The following is a 21,151-nucleotide window of genomic DNA, read 5'->3' as shown; positions in this document are numbered from 1 at the left end:
TTATTTAAATTGAGACACTGGCTTGAATGTGAAATTTGCATAAGAATTTATAATAATTTTAAAAAAATCTTTATACTCTGTATTATATAGCATTATGGCAAAATAATTGTTTTTCTTTCAGTTTAATATTAAACATGGATTACAATATGCATAATTAATAGGATTTACAGAACGTAATAAACCCAGCCATTATCCAAACAAACCATAACCACAATCACCAATTTTTTAAATGACCTTTTTAAATGTTATCCAAACACACAATAAAAGGTACAGCCTTTAAATACTCAGGCCACACTTTTGCTGCTAACAGAAGTAAAATTCAGTTCAAGGCCTAATGTTATAGGTATAGCTAAAACTGCAAATTCACTCAGCATCGTGTAATTCCAAACAGTATGGTTTTCTTTTTTCTTCTGTGGAATACAGGAGGAATATAGCACATTGTCTCCCTTCTCCATCCAATGATAGGGAATGAAGATGGATGCTGCTGAGCTCCAAAAATGACAAAACTATAAAAGCATACCATACAAATTGTGCACTAGCTTTGTGTAGAGAACACATTCTTTTGTTCAAAGTCTATGTTAATTGCAGCTCTGAAATCTCATTTGCATTCATGCCCATACAAATATGGCACATAAAAACGCTTTGAGCCAGTTTTGAAATCTGTGAATTTTGCTTCTCACATGTCTAAGGCTGTTAATGATGCCTCATGTATGAATATACGCTTACGTGAATGAGATTGGAGAGATGCAGAGGGGTTTTCAGCCAATGACAACTCACATTTTCGGACCGTCCTCATTCACTTTTATAATATTGAAAAAACAAAAAAGCAAAACAAAAAAACAATCTCCTTTTCAGTTCCAGAAAAGAAATAAAAGTCATTCAGATTTGAAATGATGAGCAAATTATCCTGTAAAACTGTTAAGCAATACTAGATGACATATTAGTCCTTGTAAATTAGCTAATACTCCCAAATGAGACCAGCGAAATGCAGTAGGATGGAGTCTTTTAGGGACTGTTTAAACCTGGTCACTTCATGCGTTTTCTATCCGATCGTGAAAAGACCAGGTGTAAATGCTCTTTAAAATGCATTTGAGATAGATTTAAATTTGATCCCTCAAACCACTTTAGGAGGTGGTTTGAAAAGTATTCCAGATTAAACTGGACAAGTCTAAATGGTTGTTAAAGCCACATATGTAAATTAAAAAAATTAAATGTGTGAGAGTGCATTATAGGCTATGATAGCCAGATATGACTATCAATGGGCCCTATTATATATATGTGGTGAAATGCGGCGCCAGGCGCAAGTTCGCTAATGCGAAGCAAGTGCTTTTTGCTAGTTTCAGCCCAACACAGTTATCATTTTCACATCCTGTGCCATGTTGTTTAAATAGCAAATGCATGTGCGCCCATGGGCGTGCTGGTCTGAAAAGGAGGTGCGTTCAGGCGCATTGTTAGCGCGTTGCCATTTTGAGGCAACTGAAATAGACTGCGCCATTGACCAAAGTCTAGTCTAGTCTAAGTCTGGTCTAAAGTCTAAAGTGTCGCATCTTGAAGCTCAACACACAATCATCTTCATTAAAAGTAGTGAGACTAAATTATTGTACCAGTGCTGATGCTGCTTTTCTGATGCAGCGATCTTTGATTTTGAAATTAGCTCACATTAACAAAAGGTATTGCCATCCGATCAGTAAAAACACACAAAGTGACCAGGTGTAAACAAGCCTTTCGTGACTTGGGGGCAAACCTCATGATGAAGATATGGCTGGTGATGGCCAATGGGTAACTTACACCAACAGAAGGATGACAGAATTTTCATTTTTCGGCAAACTGTTTTTGTAAATACTTACATCGAAACATATGCCTGCAAGAAAATTACAGTAAATCAATCGTTTATCAATGAACCAAATGTGAGCGAGAAGGTGGCTTGTCCTTTCTAATTAGCTGCCATTAAAATGTATGCATAAATTGAAGGACCATAATTGACAAAGTTAGTGTTAAAACAATCTAAACACAAAACTCAACAATGGTAAGAAGTTACGAGGTCCAATCACATAAGCCACTGCTCTTTCTCCTTACTGAAATGTTCCGCCCACTTCCTGGTGAGCTCCAGGTAGTGGTCTGGCTGATGGGGTTTGTAGTCCAAATACAGACGGGCCACAGTCTTCTTAGGCACGGCCCTCTCAATCTGAGTTCCTTCATGCCACTCATTAAATGACGTTACTGTGATGATATCAGGCCTTACTGATATTGCCGCCTGCAAAGAGGTCTCGTAATATCGTCCATTCACTCTGTTGCGTGTGTTGTGGTTGTTCCACGGCCGAACTGCGGTGTCCACATAACCAGGTCCAGCACTAGGTACAAACAGTAAGTTGTTCTTGTCGCAGAAAGCTTTGATTGCTTTCCAGTTCTGGTGAGAAGATCCAAAGGAAAAGCCATTAGAAGCAAAGTAGGTGTACATGCCGTCGAAACCACCAGCTTGGATTTCTTGCTTGTGGCGCTCTTCCACAATGAGGGCAATGAAGATGCCATCATAAGGAGTTCCTCGGAGACTGTGAGATCCTCTGACAGTTAGCAGCTCAGCCCAGGTCTCAGGTGGCATAAGGTAGGAGTCATACACATAAAAGAGTGGAAGGACCTTCCCAGTGCTGGACTTAAACCTGTAGAAAGCCCCATGTTTCCCATATCTATAAAAAGATTTCAGGAGCAATGTGTTTATTTATAATGAACTCATTTTGGAGCTAAGCATGTATCACAGTTGTAATATTATAGTACATATACACACTCTATTTGTTATTTAAAGGGGGCATATCATGCTAAATCCACTTTTTTAGCCCTTAAATGCATTTTGTTGTATATTTGGAGTGTTTAGAAGTACAGAAAAGTCGAAATTATTCTCTTCAGGTGCTTCGTTGATATCTTTATATTCTGTTTTGGTCATATTTTTCAACCTGTTCCGATTTTTCTGTTATCTATGACGTTTTGTGAACTATTACGTCACAGTATTTGCAGCGGAACTGCCAAATAAGGACATTGACGTCCAGCCCAACACTTCGAGCAATCCGCCATTTTCATTTCTCGCTGCAATTTTGTAGTCCAAGCTAAAAGATGCAGAAGTTACGAGAGGGTAAGTTAAAATGTTCGGTTGTTGGATGTAGTAACCCACACGCTTCATTACACCGTCTAATGTAGATGAACCGCCGCGCTTGTGACGGCGCATGTTTAACTGAAAGAACGAGCAGAGAGAGAGAGACCCGGTCGCGCGCACGCACTCTCTCTCTCTTCGGAGCCAGGCGAAAATGTAAACAAGACGCCGTCTCCAAACTAGACGCTGTCTTGCTCTCTCTCCCTCGCACATATTAATCAAAATAAATCGACACGGTGGTAAAAGGTCGGAAGACCAAAGTTTCATAATGTAAATACAGTAACACACCATTGCGATACATCCATATGAAGACGTTGTTCTGCAGGTTCGTCGTCTTCATTTTCATCTCGCTCCGGCTCCGACTCTGGCTCGAACATGTAAATTGGCTGGCTGGACAAGTCTTCCGTTGTTGACATTTTGTTAATAACGTGTGAATAAAAAGTTTCTGTGCCGCTAGATAATCGTATCTCTGCTATCAAACTACAAAAATGGCCGAACGGGGTGGAGTTGAACCGAGTGTCACCTCTGCAAACTGGAGAGGGGGCGGGGTATGAAGTGTCTCAATTGTATTTAAAGAGACCGCACCAAAACGAGTTGCTCTCAGACGCACATCAGAAAAGGGGTAGAAAAGGGGCCTGTGGAGCTATAAAAATGAGGAATTCAGACCCAAGCATTGCAGTTCCGCTTTATATAGACTACAAATGTATGATTTATATGTAAAAAGGAACGATTTAAAAGCATGATATGTCTCCTTTAAATAATATGTTTTTTACATAAAAATATTACATTTATGGGTAACACTAAAAAAAGCTCAATTAATTACCATTTTGCATTAGGTATCATGAACTAATAACAAACAAAACTTTTAATCTACAGGTTTTTTTTAGCATATTAGGTTGCATATACTGAAATTAGTTAATATATTGTGAATGCACGAATTAACTGTGAATATTATATTTATGAATTCATATTACCTAATGTATTAACCAATGTTAATGAATTGAGCCTTATTGTAAAGTGTTACCCATTTCTTTCTTCTGTGGAACACAAAATAAGATATTCTTGTAACCAAACAGTTTTTGGTTACCATTGACTGCCACTGTATGAAAAATGAAGTGATCATTTTAATTTCTGGGTGAACTATCCCTTTATCCTTAGTTAAATGTTAATTTAAACATTTACTTATAAATGTATTAATTTGTTAAGTTGATTTGAATATTCATTTAATGGAGCTAACTTGAATTGACAATAAGTAGTTGTATTTTTATTAGCTAATGTTAACAATAGGGGTGTAACAATATATCGTGTCACAATATATCGCAATACAAAAATGCAACAATATGTATCATGGATAGTGACAATATGTATTGTGTATAGTTAGTGTTAGTCAGAACTTCATGAAACTACTATATAATGTTGAATATAATGTATAGTGATGCAATGGGGGAATATGTGTGGGTCCTGATAATGCCAAATGTCTGATGTTACCAGTAAAAAGTGGCCAACATTTTAAAATATATCTAGTCAGTGACAGAGTGCAAGCATATTCATCTAAAATGATTCTGTATTTTCAGCTTCAGAATCATAAATATTTTTTGCCCTGTGCATCAGCTTGGTAGTCCAACTTGGTAGTCCAAGCCTATTAATTTACACCCACAATGTAATATTAAATTTAGCATTTTAATCAACAGCACATTTTTTGTTAACCTTGTACATGTCTTGAAGTATCGCAATAGTATCGTATCGTGAGTTCAGTATCATGATATGTATTGAATTGTAACATGAGGGTATCGTTACACCCCTAGTTAACAAAGATTAATAAATAATGGGTTTACAATAAGGTAATTAGGTAAATCTTGTTAACATTAACTACATAAGTTAACCTGAACTAACAATGAAAAATACTTCTAAAGCCTTTCTTAATCTTAGTTCATCTTAATTTTCAACATTTACAAATACATTATTAAAATCAAAGTTGTATCTATTAATATTGTCCATTAAATAATATTAATAGATACAACTTTTGATTTTAATTTGAATGTGCAGTTGTATTTTTATTAAATAATTTTAACAAAGATTAATAAATACTGTAACAAATGTTGTGCTTATTGTTATTGTTGGTTAATGCACGTTAGTTAATGACAACTAATGTCGTAAAGTTTTACCAAAATATAATAAAGATGTATAATGTACATGCTGTTTTTTCTAAACGCTTCATACATTTGTTGTGAAAACGACTACATTTACATACGCAAGTATTTTCACAATCCTTTCCAAAACATTTTCTTTTAGAAAAATGTATTAGTAAAATGTACGTTTTCTCAAAGATGTTATGTGTCCTTGTTCTAAAGGTGAGCATCTCAGAACACATGGTTCCACAGTATTACAGCTGTCTGTATTACATGATACTTAGACCATGTAAACCTACACTTTACCTAGATCAGTTTTACATAATGTCTTTCTTTCCAAAGTATTCCTGTTGCTAGAGGAGAACAATTTATGGATAAATAACTTTATAACGTGTTCGCTAAAAAAGAAAGAAAGAAAGAAATACTCAGTATGTTACAGTCAGTAGATTGTTATAGTGCTATAGATTTACAGACTGCAGCCATTGTTTCAGGCTTTAGGGTTAGCCACAATTGCATCAGGTAATGTTACACTTTCTGTTTCATGAATGATTAATGGAAGAAAAGTCCTCTATTTTTAAAACACCACTCTCTTTTTCCTTTGGCCAGGCTGGATTCAATTCCATCCCCATCTCCTGAGTTCAAAGCAAACCAGCTAGACCTTCAGGTTAGCAGACAGGAACTCTCTGAACTTTACTGTCGGAAAGGGGCAGGAGGTATGGAGGTATGATAGTGAGGAGGTGCAACCTACTTGTCAATGATGTATTTGATATTGTCATGCACACTGAGGTCTGTCCGGCCTTTGTAGGGCTGCAGGTGAAACGCAACCTGTAAAGAATTGGATTTAATTAAATAAGGAAGAAAATAAATCCCTAGCAGTATCAAAATCAGTTCTTTTAAATGTGTCATTCAAACATACAGCCAATATCTGCCTGTAATAAACAGATACATATCTTGATAATGATACAGTGAAATGCAACAAAAAGTATGTGGACATTAAGTCCCACTTAAAAATGTGTGAATGAATGACATGCATTAGATGCAAAATATCAAAAAAAGTGTCATCTGATCAAACAAATGCGGCAGGACAAATTTTATGCTGATGTATCAATGATTTTTCGGGGGTTTTCACACTGGGGACATTTCTTGGAATGTTCCCGGCACCCCCCTGCAGTGTTAGTCTGGTTATACTCTCACTTTATTCTATCGAACACTGGTGCATTTGCGTTCATTCTGACGGCATCACAAACGTACACAACGCATGATAGAAAACAGAACGTGGTTCAATATATTGATTTTCTATTATAAATTTGGTGTTATTATGTGCAGCAGAGAAAACAACATTGTGTCCATGAAGACGGCTTTCTGCTGCTTGCAAACTGACTCTTAAAAATATAGCTGACTGTGAGCCATTCATTAGCCACTTTTAATGGACTCACTCTGCAGGATTTAACTAAACCCTCACTCTCAACTGTACCGAAGGTAAATCATCACCACTGTCTTCCCAGGGTCTTAAATAGGGTATCCAGAGTGCCCCCTCGGTTGAAATTGTGTTCTGGGGTCAATGGGTAACTGTGAAAACAAGTAGGGGTTTAACCCACTCTGTCTCCTCTCCACCAGTTAGCTGGTGTGTGGTGGGCATTCTGGCGCAATATGGCTGCCATCGCATCATCCAGGTGGATGCTGCACATTGGTGGTGGTTGAGGAGATTCCCCCATTCCATATGTAAAGCGCTTTGAGTACCCAGATAAGCGCTAAATAAATGTAACAAAGTATTATCATTATTAAAACTGGATAAATTTGACAACTGAAATATTGTGTCCTCTACTAAAAGAAAACTTCCTGAGGGGAAACTTCCTGAATGAAATTAAGGTTTGTTTTACATTGTTTTCCTATCAAATTATTACTGTACAAATAGGAAAACTGATGTAGTCTCATATTTTAACTTTAATACATGAAAAACTACGTTTAATTGAATACAAAGTACATGTTTTATGCTATCATACTTTCTAAAGTATGGCTTAAGTTTTCAAACAACATATTATTAATGTATTCACAATATATACTTTTTCTGCTGATTTGATTATTTAACAAAAAAAATTCAATTATTATTATTTTTTTTAAACATAATGCACTACGTTTTTGGACTCGATACAGCCTTCCTGTAGCTCAAGAGCATGGTGCTAGCAATGCTAAAGTCATGGGTTCAATTCCAGGGAAAGCAAAAGCTGACAAAATTATTAATTTTAATGCAATATAAGTCACTTTGGATACCGACGATATAGTTACTGAACAGTCACTGAACATATATTTGTCTATACTACTGCAACACCTTTGTAAGGTGGCTGTCAGATGACTTTCTTAAAGTCCCAGAAACATGGTAACTTAAGACACAGAGGCATCATGTTGAACAGTCCAAGGAGACAGACCCTCTCCACTGCAGTGACAGCAACATGCACATGGCTGATTGAACTGCAAAACCCTCAGGGCCTTGAAAGAGAAAAGCCAAGCACAAACACCCACCATTTTTCCACACCGCCAATCGGGAAGGTCTTCATAAGTTGTTTCCATGACAACCTGCATTTGGCGACACAGCTAAGTCCGCAATGGACAGTTTGACATAACACACTTTGGATGAGAACATCTTTCAGTGCAACTGTTCCACTGAAACAGAGGTTGCTGATCATTTAAATCACAGGTGCTCAACACCTGAAGTGTTGCAACATTCTTCTGTAACCGATTGTTATGGTAATGACTTGTAATGGTAGAGTTGTCAATATAGAAAAAGAGGATGGAAATAAAAAAGCCTCTGTCAATATTCTTTGTGACAACTCATCATGATGCATAAGATGCATAAAAAAGGACTGTGGCATTACTGTATTTCCCATCCTTTGTTCACTCATTTACTATTCATTACATAATGAATATCACACTATAATTCTATTCCAGTTAAAACAACAAATAACATCATGCTATATGACAGGAGAACATTCACAATTCAGCTGTGGTGTCAAATCAGGTGTCATGCTGTAATATCTTATGCACTGTCATCTTACAGCCAAGGAAAGGTCTCTTTACGGAATGTTTTAAACATGAAATGCTAATGAGATTAACATTTTTACTTCATAAAAAACAATGGTTGGAATGGTTTAAACATACTCAGAAAAGCAAAAGTACTGATAAATCCTGTTTCATTTCAATGCCTGAATGTGTAGAGAACGAGGCATGGCCTTGAGCATGGTTATACGATACAGCGGTTGTTTTATAAGCACTAGAGTGACATCAGTCCACTCTCTCAGCCTATAAGCATTGCTGTGCCCTTATATTTAACTGTTTGACAGCATGACAAACAGAAAAAAAAAAAAAAAAAAAAAAAAGAAAATCAATGTAACATGGTTGTTTAAGACAGCACTATATTACACAATCTTTGAGTACAGACTCAAATACGACATTTAAAGTGCATGGTTCTGTTTCTGAATATTGATTGATCTAAATAGTGAAAATAACAAGCAAAAAACTTGTAAATCAAATAATTTTATATATCGTTTAATAACATATAGTTTTATACAGTATATGCATGGGGTGTTCGTCATCTGAAGGCATGCCATCAGAGTTTCCAGTATTGACAGCTCCATAAAATAGCCTACTGGAAGCCTGTAGATTTATTGTACTATACTAAAAATATGAAAAGAACAATACACAAATAACATTTTAATATACTTCCATTTCTGAACAAATAAAACAGTAATTGATGTCATAAATACAAGTCTGATTTTTGTTTTAATTGTCTTACATGACGAATAAAAATAAATAAATAAATCACAAACATGATGCTTAGTTCACCTAATAATTTATAATTTAATGAATACATAATTAAATAATACAATTATTGTATATAGCTTACATTTTATTAATATGTAATGAAGGCCTAATTCTATTTCAAAAGAATGAGTAAAATAAAGTGGGTTGAACCAAGGTGCTCTAAAATAATTTTAGAATCGTTATCTGAAGCTAAAGGCTGTTGATGGCTCTGTTGCAGTAGACCGTTAAAAATGATAAATATCTACACAAATAATATGTTAAGGTTACAACTGCATCTGTCTCTGAAAAAGAAAATCAGCAGTGATTGATTTTTATTTTCAAAGATTATTAGCTAAATACTCTAATTTAAAGCGAACGCCATTCCGTTCTTATTTCGAACCTAAACAAAAACTATTTTTGCTGTTGTAACCCCTTAAAGTTTTACACTGTTCTACACTTTTGTTTAAGTTCTATGCAGTATCGTAGTTTCCCTGTAGGGGCCGCTATATGAACTGGTTGACAGAGACGTAGAAAGAAATCTACATTAGCAGAGCGTCAACTTTTCGGATGGGAAAAAATAAGTAATGTATTGGGCGAACACATGACTTTAAGGGTGCTTTCACACTTGGTTCGATTGCCTGTTCCGAACCCGAGTTCGATTGCTCCCCCCTCCCCCTGCCCCCGATGGACTGTGTTCACATTATATTATTTGTATCCGAACCGTGGTACGCTTACGTCATCAAGCTGCAGCTGGCGCGTACTCGTGTTGCTTGGTAACCGCTATGAAAAGGCGTCAAAATGGATAGAATTGCTCGCTTCACATTTGTTCTTCTTTTTTGAACCTTTGGTTTTGTTTTCAAAGAAAAGATACAGAAACACACTTGCGTCTGTCTGCCGCAAAAATATTAAAACCGTTCCAAAGACAGCGGGATGTCCGCCCGCCCGCCGAAGACAATTTTTGTGGAGGCAAGCAGAAATCATCTCTCTGCTTGCAGTGCGTCAATCCCGCTTTTCGTCAAGGTAAGTGTATATAGACCCTTTTACAGTTGTTAAACACACACGCACGCAGGCACGCCGTTCACATCATCCAAACGAACCGAACTCTGACGTCATTCGAACCCGGGTGCGCACCAAAAGTGCTACTGTGTGAAAGCACCCTAAAGGCTGAAGTGAACCTGTCAAAATTATCTTTACCAGGTCAAAAGTACAATGTACAAAATTGCAGAAGATGAATAAAATGAATTAATTAATTGCAGTATAAAAATGTTTGTACCCCAACTAACCTTACTGCTTCACACATGTCAGCAGCCATGGAAAAGTATTAAATTATACTGATATGAATAAACACAATAGTGAAACAAAAGCCATTCACTCTGCCCAAAAACCAAACCAAAACTGCTTGGGCCATTGTAAACCTTCTTTTGGCATTAAAAAATTAATGTCAGGATTTACACGCTGTGAAACATTTGTGAAGAAAAGGCGTGGACACTGAACCTATTTTGTGGCTGAACTAATTGCATATGCATTTGTATGAGTTAACCTTTCAGACACAAAATTTAAGAGTATTTAAATAAATCCTCATTGCGGTCTCATGCTTATTTGCCATGTTTAGTAAATCCAGGCCCAAGACTAGAGCTATGCTGGCTAGAGCTACAGAGCTGCCCACTTTAGATGTACTTCGGATGCTCCTTTCGGAATTTCTTGGGACAGTTTTGTTATCTCAGTCCTTAATTCAGAATTTTAATTTGGCCTCAAACTTATTCAACTAAGTCAAGAAATATTACAGAACTGAAATGAGTGTTGGCTATAGATAACTACAAAGGACATATTTTATCCAATCTAGCTCAAATCGTGAGTCTTTGTGGGTGAAAAACTGCTTCATAAGATAGCTTTTGACAGTGAAAGAGTTTAAATGTCCAGAATGGTCCAGCACTGATGTGCAGCCGCAAGTGGAGCTCAAATTTATTTAGAAAGAGCATGTAAACAGTGTTAATCTGTCATAAAAACTCTTTTATCTGTTAATTCACATTATCAACAAATGGAAAATCAAATTATTGCACTTTTTTAAAGAAAGGACCTCGCCAATGGGATGGCACCACATCAGACATCAGTGTGGTGGTGAGGATTGTGATCAGACATAAAGCCCAGACTCCAGCATTGTCAATTCTGATGGGAAACACAGCACATGCAGTGAAGAGATGCGCTTCATTTCACCCCACTGCTCAAGCAGCCTCTATAGCCACTGGGAGCAATTATGAATGAGTACAAATGACTGTACTGCATTCTGTTTGCAAACAAATTCAAAGATTTTGTTCAAAGATTTTGCAATTGCCTTGCAATACAGCCCCTTGTGTATTTCAAGAATTAAAACGGCATCTGCACCACAGAACGCTACGCTTTGTTTACCCCAGAAAAAGAACAGTTGAGCAGGTGCAGATTAAAGGTCTTAGAGAAACAGCTTGACGTATTGCACATTACTGTACAGATAAAGGACATACTGAAGAAGCGGTTTTTAAAACTCAAACCTCAATATTACAGCTACAATTCAACAATTCTATGCCACAGGGGAAAACACAACTCATACACTGACCACTGGGACAGAGTTACCTTCAAAATCACCAAGCAAGGACACCAACATGACTACAATCAGAGGCATGGTGTTACAGACTTGCTTCTCTTCACACCAGGGGATTACAAAACATGACTGACAAAAAGGCTCAGCAACAGCTCATCAGAAATAGATGGTGAACACAGCTGTAGGCAGTAAAGACAGAGACTCATGCAACCACTAGCAAGCTCAAGAAATTATGACATCATCCACAAAAGCATGAACAACTCAGTTGTTGCAACAAAACACTGCAATGATAACACTTACTTTCAGCAAATCATTTTTCAAATCTATTGTTACTGCATTACAGCAGTAACCTTAAGCGGATTACAATTACCCTCTATTCCTTTAAAAAATGCCAACATAACTAGAGGATAGCATGATTTCTATCCTAGACAACGCAAGTCAAAAAATAAATTACTTTCAGATGTGGAACAACATTTAATTTAGCATTTTTTTCTTTGGAATAACATGCACAGACTTGAGGTATTAGGTTATAGCTGCTGAAGTGACATAACAAAATAATGATATATCTTCCCTTAGAAAAACACTTGTACTCGTTACCGGTGCAGAACTCTCAAACTTTGCACCTAAAGGTCCATAAAAGGTTACTAGTAATACTTTAAGGGTACTACCCTAAGTCAGGGTTTCCCAAACCGGGGTTCATGAGGGAACTGTAAGGGGGTTTTGATTTGATGAAAAGCTAATAATTAAATAGAATGTAACATTAAAAGGAACAAACAAAGCTGTGCAATTAATCAAAGTCGAACTCAAATAGCATCAAATCACAATTAATCAGAGGCTGCTGTTTATATAGTTCACTTTCTTTACATTCACATTTGCATAATTTCCAACAATTTTGTGGACCGAAGTTTACAGCATTTGACTAATATTCCACCAAATTAAAAGCCTGAGGATCTGACATGGTAAAAGCTTGAGGGTTCGAACGTTTGAAAGTGAAGAATTTAAGACAAATATTTGTATTGTAACTAGAAGTGTTACTTGGTTCTGTAACAATGTGATTGTTATCTGACTCGTGTTGTAGGCTAGCATAGACCCTTTTGTATGTGGCACCCTGAGAGTTGAATGCTGTTCAGTAAATGTAGAGTCACAGGTTATTTATTTATTCAGAAAGAACAAGAGTGAAACATGGTGGCAGTGGCGAGATTTTTTGTTGTTGCTGACAAACGTGTTTTATTTTAGTGCCTAACCGCGCAGTTGTGGAGTTTGCCGCAGCAAGATATCGTGCTAGCAAAGAAGCGTGCCCTGTTGAACCAAATAAGATGGACGGCACAATCGAATTAAAAACACCTCCGACATTGATGCTGGAATCGAACAATCTGGCAAAGACATGGAAGGCGTGGAAAGATGAATTTCAGCTGTCTCTTGATCTGACTCTGATGGAGGCGTCGGAAGGAACAAAGCAGAAACCTTTCTTCTATCTGGTAAGAGAAACCGGTAGAGAGTTATGTGAAACTTTACTAGGCTCATCAACAGAGGGCAGGACTGTACAGCTATTAATAGAAGCTTTTGATCAACACTGCAACCAAAACTGAACGAAATCGCTAAGAGATATCGTTTCTTTATGAGAGATCAAGGGACTGATGAAAGATTTGACAAATATGTTACCAAACTGAAAATGAAAATCGCTAGCACATGTAGTTTTAGTGATATTAAAGACTCTCTAATCCCGCAACAGGATTGTGCGTGGCACAAATAGTCCAAGCCTGAGAGAGAGGTTGCTGAGAGAGGAAAATGTGACGCTGCAGAAATGTGTCCAAATTTGCAGGGATACTGAGTTGTGCAGAGAGAACAGCAAAACAATAGAGGGAAGATTCAGTAGAGGAAATTCATGCTTTACAGATGAATTCACAGACACATAAAACAGTGAAGGATGACGTATGAAAAGTTGTCGTTCAAATTCTGTGGAAAGACTGACAAAAAAGATTAAAACGAAAATGTTCAGCTTATGGGAAAACATGTAGGAAATGTGGAAAAGCCAATGATTTCGCTGCTCAGCGCAAGTTGAAATGAGCGCATGGAAAATGTGTGAATAATGTTACGGAAACAGAGAGTGAGTTGAACAAAGTGAGTTGACTCTGTGAACAAAGTCACAAAGAGCATGGACGGACAGCCAAATCATCTGTTTGCTGCTATGCTGCTCGGAAACAACTTGATCAAATTCCAGTTGGACTGTGGGGCAACGTGCAACATCATACCCATAAATCTGGTAAATCCAGACGTTCAAGTAGAGAAAACAGACCAGGTACTTGTGATGTACAACAAAAGTACACTGAAACCAGTAGGCAAATGCCAGTTGAAATTGAAAAATCCACCTAACAAAAAGCTGTACAGACTGGAGTTTATGGTCATTGATGCACACTCTGCAGTCCCGTTACAGGGAAGCAAAGCAGTCCAGGGCATGAAACTAGTTAAAGTACAGTCTGAGAATATCCTGGAGGTGGATAATGTTGTGACAAAGATAGACAGAAATGATACAGTCAGACAATAGAACAGATAACGAGTGAGTTCACAGATGTCATGTAAGATTCACGGTGTTGTGTAAGCCAGTGGTTCTCAACTCCAGTCCTCGGGACCTGCTGCTCTGCACATTTTGTATGTCTCTCTTATCTGACACACTCAGATCAGTTCATGGAGTCTCTCCTGACGAGCTGATGATCTGGTTCAGGTGTGTTAAATAAGGGAGACATACAAAATGTGCAGAGCAGCGGGTCCCGAGGACTGGAGTTGAGAACCACTGGTGTAAGCGTTTCACGGTGTCGTGTAATCGGCTCCTAAATTAATAACTAATGATTTTTACAAGTGAATCAATCAAAAAACTTACTTTAGCTGGACAATACCTTTTTTCTAGAGCGGCTATACAACCAAAACAATCTCTGTTCCATTAATATCCTATTATCACTGTAAAGCTGCTTTGAAACAATCTGTATTGTTCAAAGCACTATATAAATGAAGGTGACTTGACTTGTCTTGACAGATGTTTTCACAGGTGATTGTTGTCTGCCAGGCCGCTACAAGATTGAGATTGAACTTGGGGTGGAGCCAGTGAAACTCCCTAAGCGGAGAGTACCAGTCGCGGGGACATCTGAAGGAGAACTGAGCTGAACAATCTCCAAGAATGAGGTATAATCGTACCTGTCGAACAAAGCACCAACTGAATAAGCAGTCTTGTTGTTGCAAAGAAACCCAGCGGCAAGTCGAGTATCTGCATAGACCCCTGCCCTGACCATTGAACAAAGCTTTAAAAAGGAGTCACTTCCCTCTGCCCACAATCAAGGACATCTTGCCTGAGCTGTCAAAAGCAAGAGTATTCACAGTCTGTGATGTAAAAAAAATTTCTGGCATGTTCCCTTAAAGATATCTCACCACGTTTGCAATGCCTTATGGGAGATACAGGTGGTTGAGAATGCCTATAGAAATAAGCCCAGCACCTGAGGTTTTCCAGAGAATGCTGACCCAGGCGTTAGAAGGACCTCAGGGCGTACACAATCACAGATGATGTGCTGATAGCAGGGGAAGGAGAAACAATGAAAAATGGCAAAGAAGGACTATGATCAAAACAGTTCATTCTACAATGTGGTGCATCTGAGACAGGCCTTAGAGCAGCATTGTTGCAGGGTGGAGAACCTGTAGATTTTGGTAGCCGTGCGTTCAGTATCAGTGAAAACAGAGATAGAGAGTGTGAACATGATTCAATACCTCCAAATTTCTGATAAGAGAATAAAAGTAATCAGAGGTGAGACAGAAAGAAATGGCACACTTCAGACACTGATAAAGACAAACAGAGAAGGATGGCCAACAAACAAAAGAAACATACCAAGCGAAATAGTTCACTACAACTCAATCCAGGATGAACTAACTGTGCAGGATTGTGTTCAAAGGTGAGAGTGCTGTGATACCAGATGCACTCAGAAGTGACATGTTACACCGAGTTCACTCTGCACACATTGGTATAATAAAAAGATGTTTGAGGAGAGCAAGGGAAAGCCTCCATTGACCAGGTATGAATGTGCAGATAAAGAGATACATTGAGAAGTGTGATCCGTGTTGATCGCTGGAAATTAAACAACAGAAAGAACCACATGGACGACCTGAACTACCTGAACGACCGTGGTCTTAGGTGGGCACAGATCTGTTTGTATCCAATCGTGACTATTTGATCACTGTGGATTATTTCTCAAATTTCTGGGAGGTTGATTACTTGTGAGGTTCAGCATAAAAAACCATCACCTACCTACCCGCAAAGTAATGGGAAGGCAAAGTCTGCTGTCAAGACAGCAAAGCGCCTGATGCAGAGAGCCAAGATGTCAGGACGGGATCCATACCTGGCAATCTTAGATCATAGAAACACTCTGTTGCAGGGGCTGAATGCAAGCCCTGCTCAGAGACTGTTAAGCCGGAGGACACACACACTCCTCCTAATACACACTAATCTGTTGACACCAAAAGTGGTTGACACAAGACAAGGACTGAGAAAAAATCAAAGACAACAGGAAACTTACTACAACAGACATGCAAAAGACATGAACATTCTGAAACCAGGTGATCAAGTGAGAGTACAACCAACATAGTCACAAAAGGTTTGGCAGCAAAAAAACAGTCCTGGAACCTGTCAACAAACATTCATACACGGTTGAACTGGACAGGAGGAACAGAAGGTACATCTGACACACTGGTCATCAAGTGTCCATATATAGAGATAAATATTCAAGGTCATACTTGTGAAAAAAAAGGAAGGATGTAACAATGTGACTGTTATCTAACTCATGTTGTAGCACGGACCCTTTTGTATGTGGCACCTTGAGAGTTGAATGCTGTTCAGTAAATGTTGAGTCACGGGCATATGGCGTCAGTCGGAGTTATTTATTTATTCACTCTGGAGAAAGAACAAGAGTGAGACAGGTTCTAATAAAGAGTGAACCCAAGTTTGAATGCCCTTTAAAGTAACTATTTTCATTAACAGTAGGCCTATTCTTTGTCTGGATGGCTCAGCAGTATCAATATGACAAATTTTCATATGAAATGACAGGTCATATCACCATATTTTGCCAAGTCTAAAATAAAAACATTCAACATAAAAAGATTACTTTTGTCTGTTTACTTGCATGTTATGCGATTATTAACTGACATCAGAGAACCGTGAACATGCAGATGTGTTGTTAAATTATATAAATAATACATGAAATCTGTAAAAACGACATCTAAGGAGTTCAAAGCAGCTAACAAAAATGTTTAGGAACACATGCTCTAAGGTACTAATTTGCATTTTTTTAGGGGAAGATAAGGTACAAAGTTGTACATTTTATGGATCTCTCACCAGTTACCTTGATACTGTGTCTATGGGCAGCGTCCATTACAGCTGGCACTAGATCCTCGGAGGGTTTGCCATGTTCATCTGCCACGTCAGGCGGGTACCAGGACAGGACCACCACACCTGGCATCAAAAGTGGAAATGCATTGCTCTACAAGCAACATTACGTCTATTTTAGTCTTTTAAAGATATACAACCATCCACATTGCACTATAATAGTCAAAGAAAAACAAATATTATAAATGTTAAATAATATAAATGAGCAAATTGTATCTTGGCTGTAAAACCTGTGGCCGCAGCTTCGATTTGCGCCATGTGAGATTCAATGACATCTGGATCTCTGGAGCTGTAGGGTCCCAGTTCAGGGTAATAACTGGAAGCAATGTCGTCTGGAGGATTGTGTCGTCCTTTCGGGTGACTGGCAGCTATTTTGGGGTCCCAGTGTGGTACCAGTACATGGTCCCAATGTATATAACTAGCATCCATCTGTGGCGAGCCATACCATAAATAATAGAAGATGTGAATGTCATAGAATATGCTGTGGTCAGGACCAGAGTTGGAGAACACTATCTTAGTGTCACTCCCCCCACCACCATTTTGACCTGCTGATTCAACTACATTATTGCGTCTCTGGTCTATTCGCTCTCCAACCAAAGGCATTAACTCCATTCCTGGAGCAAGATCCGAAAAACCATCAGTGGGTTTGAGGGTTCGTAGGCCCATCATAGTACCAAAAATGAACAAAGTGAACAATAAAAGAGCCACGCACGCTTTTCTGCGTAACCTGTTCATGGTCGCTGTCCGTGGTGCTAGCGAAGATAGTTCAAAAAGAGGTTAATATGGTCGAGGCCTCCAAAAGTAGGTTGTAAAATTCTTGTGTTCCATCTCCATCTCCAATTCCAGTTTGCCCTCTTGTCTATCAGACTTGCATTTGGCACTCCGGGTTGGTCGCTTAGTCCTCGGCTCGTCAAGAAGCCATTATCTTTATCTCATTAGCAAATTATAAAGATTTGAAAAAATATATATAATAGTTAAGATTAATTTCTAAACATGCAACGAGGATATTAAGCTGACAAACCAGCCCACATTATTTATTACGGCATATTTATAACCTAACAGCACTATTACTAAATAAACAATGCACAACGAACGCGCCCGTTTGAATTCGACGCAAAAGCTTCCATGTATTTATCATCACATGCACCGTTTTGCTTCCCACACGCAAACCGAACGCTGTCCTCTCTGTCTCGTGTCCTCCCACGAGTGGATATTTTATTCTAATCCTTCTGCGCGGTTTAAAACACTTTCACGCCAGATGCACTGGCTTTGTGAAAACATCGGCTGATTTCTGTGAGTCTGTCGCCACTGTGCAGCTCATGATAAACCATCTCTTGTTACTGGAAGGTGGAGTCTCGTGGGTTTGTGACCATGCACGCATGCTCAAACAAGGACACAGGCTGTGTTCACAATGGCATGATGCTTACTGCATACTCAGCAGTAAACTATGTACTGAAAACAGCATACTTTTAAAGTAGTATGTAAAACAGTACGTATTAGCCTATGCAATGATATGCATTTTTAAACAGTACACTGTTGTCATCACTTTATGTTTAATTCTTGCTATCATTTCTAATAAATATGATCATTTTACCTTTTTATTCAAATTTTGAGAGGAAACTTGTGCAGGTCATATACTAAATACTATTTTCAAACAGTATTTGAAACAGAATACTATAATTATGCATTTCAAACATTGCTATCACATGATGTACACTGATGTCATTCAGTCAGATTAGTTGGAACCATTCGTTTTATATAGCCTCTTTGCAGTTTTATCCTATTTAGAATGATAGAAATTATAATAACTAGCAAAATATTTAATTTGGGCCATGTGATGCTACAAACCATTGTTCTGCGGTTAGGCATTTTGGACAAAGACACTTGTTTTTACACGAAATAGTCCTATGTAATATCCTACTTGACCTCCACCCCCAATCTCCCTCACTCAGTCCCGCCATAGATATCTCCTCGGTAGGTGTCATCATGGAAGTTCCACAAGTCAATTGCAGTCAATGGCAGAGAAGATGAATCTATATTTCTGAAGTCAGAAGTCCTCCCCCACGTCCACAGCCCCGCCCCCATATGTGAAATCCCCGCCCCTATATGACGTTCTGCCCCACACATGACAGCTCACAGACAATAAATTTAGTGCAGATTGCAGAATCATATTTTTTATCATCACACTAACGAAAATATTCCTTTCGCAACAACTGATTCGGACTCATCCATCATCCCAATAATTCGTAGTTTTTGAGTTAATGAGATTCTCAATCCCAACAGGTTTCAGTCCATCAAGCACTTCTTTCCAATTGAAAGGTTTAAATATATTGTTTGATTTCATGTAATATACTGCGCCGACATCTAGTGGAGGATAATGCAATAAACGGCTCTTTGTGATTAGGTAAAGGCCTATCTGGCGCTCCAGTTTAGTCAGAATGTAGGCTACCCATCTGGCAAAGATGGTTTGTTAGATGCAGCGTCTTCAAATCTCATAACAAAAATGAGATCACAAATATCTCTATTTGGGCAACATTTAGTGTGAGAACAGAAAATTATCACTGTCATTAAAAACACTAGATGGCGCAAAATTCAGTTCTAATATAAGGACAGATAGCCTGATTTTGCTTGCATACAAAGTGTTTGCTTGTTCGTATATTCATAATGTAATAATTTTCTCAAAATTGAGCTCATAATATAATTAAAAAAATTATATCATGAGACATTTATTACGTGTGTGTCTATGTGTGTCATATATCCCGTTAACTGCTTCAGCCAATAGCAGCACTGAGTGCAATGTAAGAAAACAATATCTGGCAAAACATTACAGCTTTAAAATGTTAATGCTGGCGAATTACTATTGTATACGTGAGATAATCCAAGTTACAGCAAAACAAAGTCTGCATGTACATCAGAGGATATGTTGAGAAAAATACAGTTCAACTTACAGTTGTGTACAGTGGTTATAAATACTCTAAACAACCCCCTTTAAACATTTTATAACCTATGCAATGCCACTGAAAATATAACTTCAGACTTAACTATGACACTTTTAATTTAGTACATAAATCTTAAAATGTATTTCTGGAATAAAATGACTAAAAATATTGGAGCATTTTTATGATCACAAAATTTTAATTAAACTGTTGTGTTCATAATGTGGCTTAATCAGCCTACTTTACTTTTAATGTCACAACTTATTTAACATACTTGCATTTTGTGCTAAAATTTATTACATTGAAAGATAATTATTATATTCTAAAGGCTGAATTTTGTCCTAATTTGTAAGTCGCTTTGGACAAAGGCGTCTGCTAAATGACTAAATGTAAATGTAAATGTAAAGGTCGTTTCACTTATACATTATGTGCTGGTATTACCTTATGAACTCTGATTACATTATACAGTGTGTTCATAATGTAATACATTTCTCATTCAATAACCTTTTACATTATGTGAAAAATTATTGCATTGGACAATCATTATTACATTATGAGCGCAAGATTTTATTACATTTTGGCAAAAATTATTACATAAATAATCTAATACCTATTACATTATGGCGTTATTACATGTTATTACCTTATGAGTTGCTACAGTCTTTATGCAATATTGTATAATCATTCAGTTATTTATTTTATTTATTTTTAACAACAGTAAGTAACAAATTGCTTTGAAATATACAGCTTATACCAAAACGGTGTACATGAATATTCAGCACAAATAATGTTGGTGTTACAACCTACCCTGCTACCTAGGTGAAAACATGGATATCAATTTAAAATACATGCATTAATATATGCATTTATTTTGTTTGTTTGTACAAGCAAAAAAAATAATAATAAAAATAAATAAAAATAACAATAATAATAAAAATAAAAATTATGCTAACCCTTCCCCTAGAATTTTTTTTATTTTTATTTTTTTTTTATCACTGGAAACATTGTCATTCCTGAATAATAACAATGTATACAACTTTTTTTTTCTTCAATGTATAAAACTAGATTTATATAATAACAAAGCATATGAAATATCCAATAGCCATAAACTCCTAAGTATTAAAATACATAAAAAAATACTCTAAAATA

At 37.3% G+C, this 21,151-nt stretch overlaps 1 protein-coding gene across 1 annotated transcript; it reads right to left on the bottom strand.

Moving 5' to 3' along the window:
* Positions 1 to 64: 64 nt before the first annotated feature.
* maneal (mannosidase endo-alpha like) lies at positions 65 to 17,829 on the bottom strand. Its single transcript, XM_082186806.1, has 4 exons — positions 17,297 to 17,829; positions 17,023 to 17,132; positions 6,020 to 6,096; positions 65 to 2,684 (listed from the first exon to the last, which is right to left on the bottom strand). Exons 1-4 carry the CDS (start codon positions 17,799 to 17,801, stop codon positions 2,048 to 2,050), a joined length of 1,329 nt encoding a protein of 442 aa, XP_082042932.1. The 5' UTR covers positions 17,802 to 17,829; the 3' UTR covers positions 65 to 2,047.
* Between the last annotated feature and the right edge of the window lie 3,322 nt (positions 17,830 to 21,151).

This window comes from Leuciscus leuciscus, assembly GCF_965113295.1.
Source record: "Leuciscus leuciscus genome assembly, chromosome: 12".
Classification (NCBI taxonomy): Eukaryota; Metazoa; Chordata; class Actinopteri; order Cypriniformes; family Leuciscidae; genus Leuciscus; species Leuciscus leuciscus.
The sequence above is the reverse complement of the archived record's forward strand: the minus strand, read 5'-3'. Positions and strand labels throughout refer to the sequence as shown.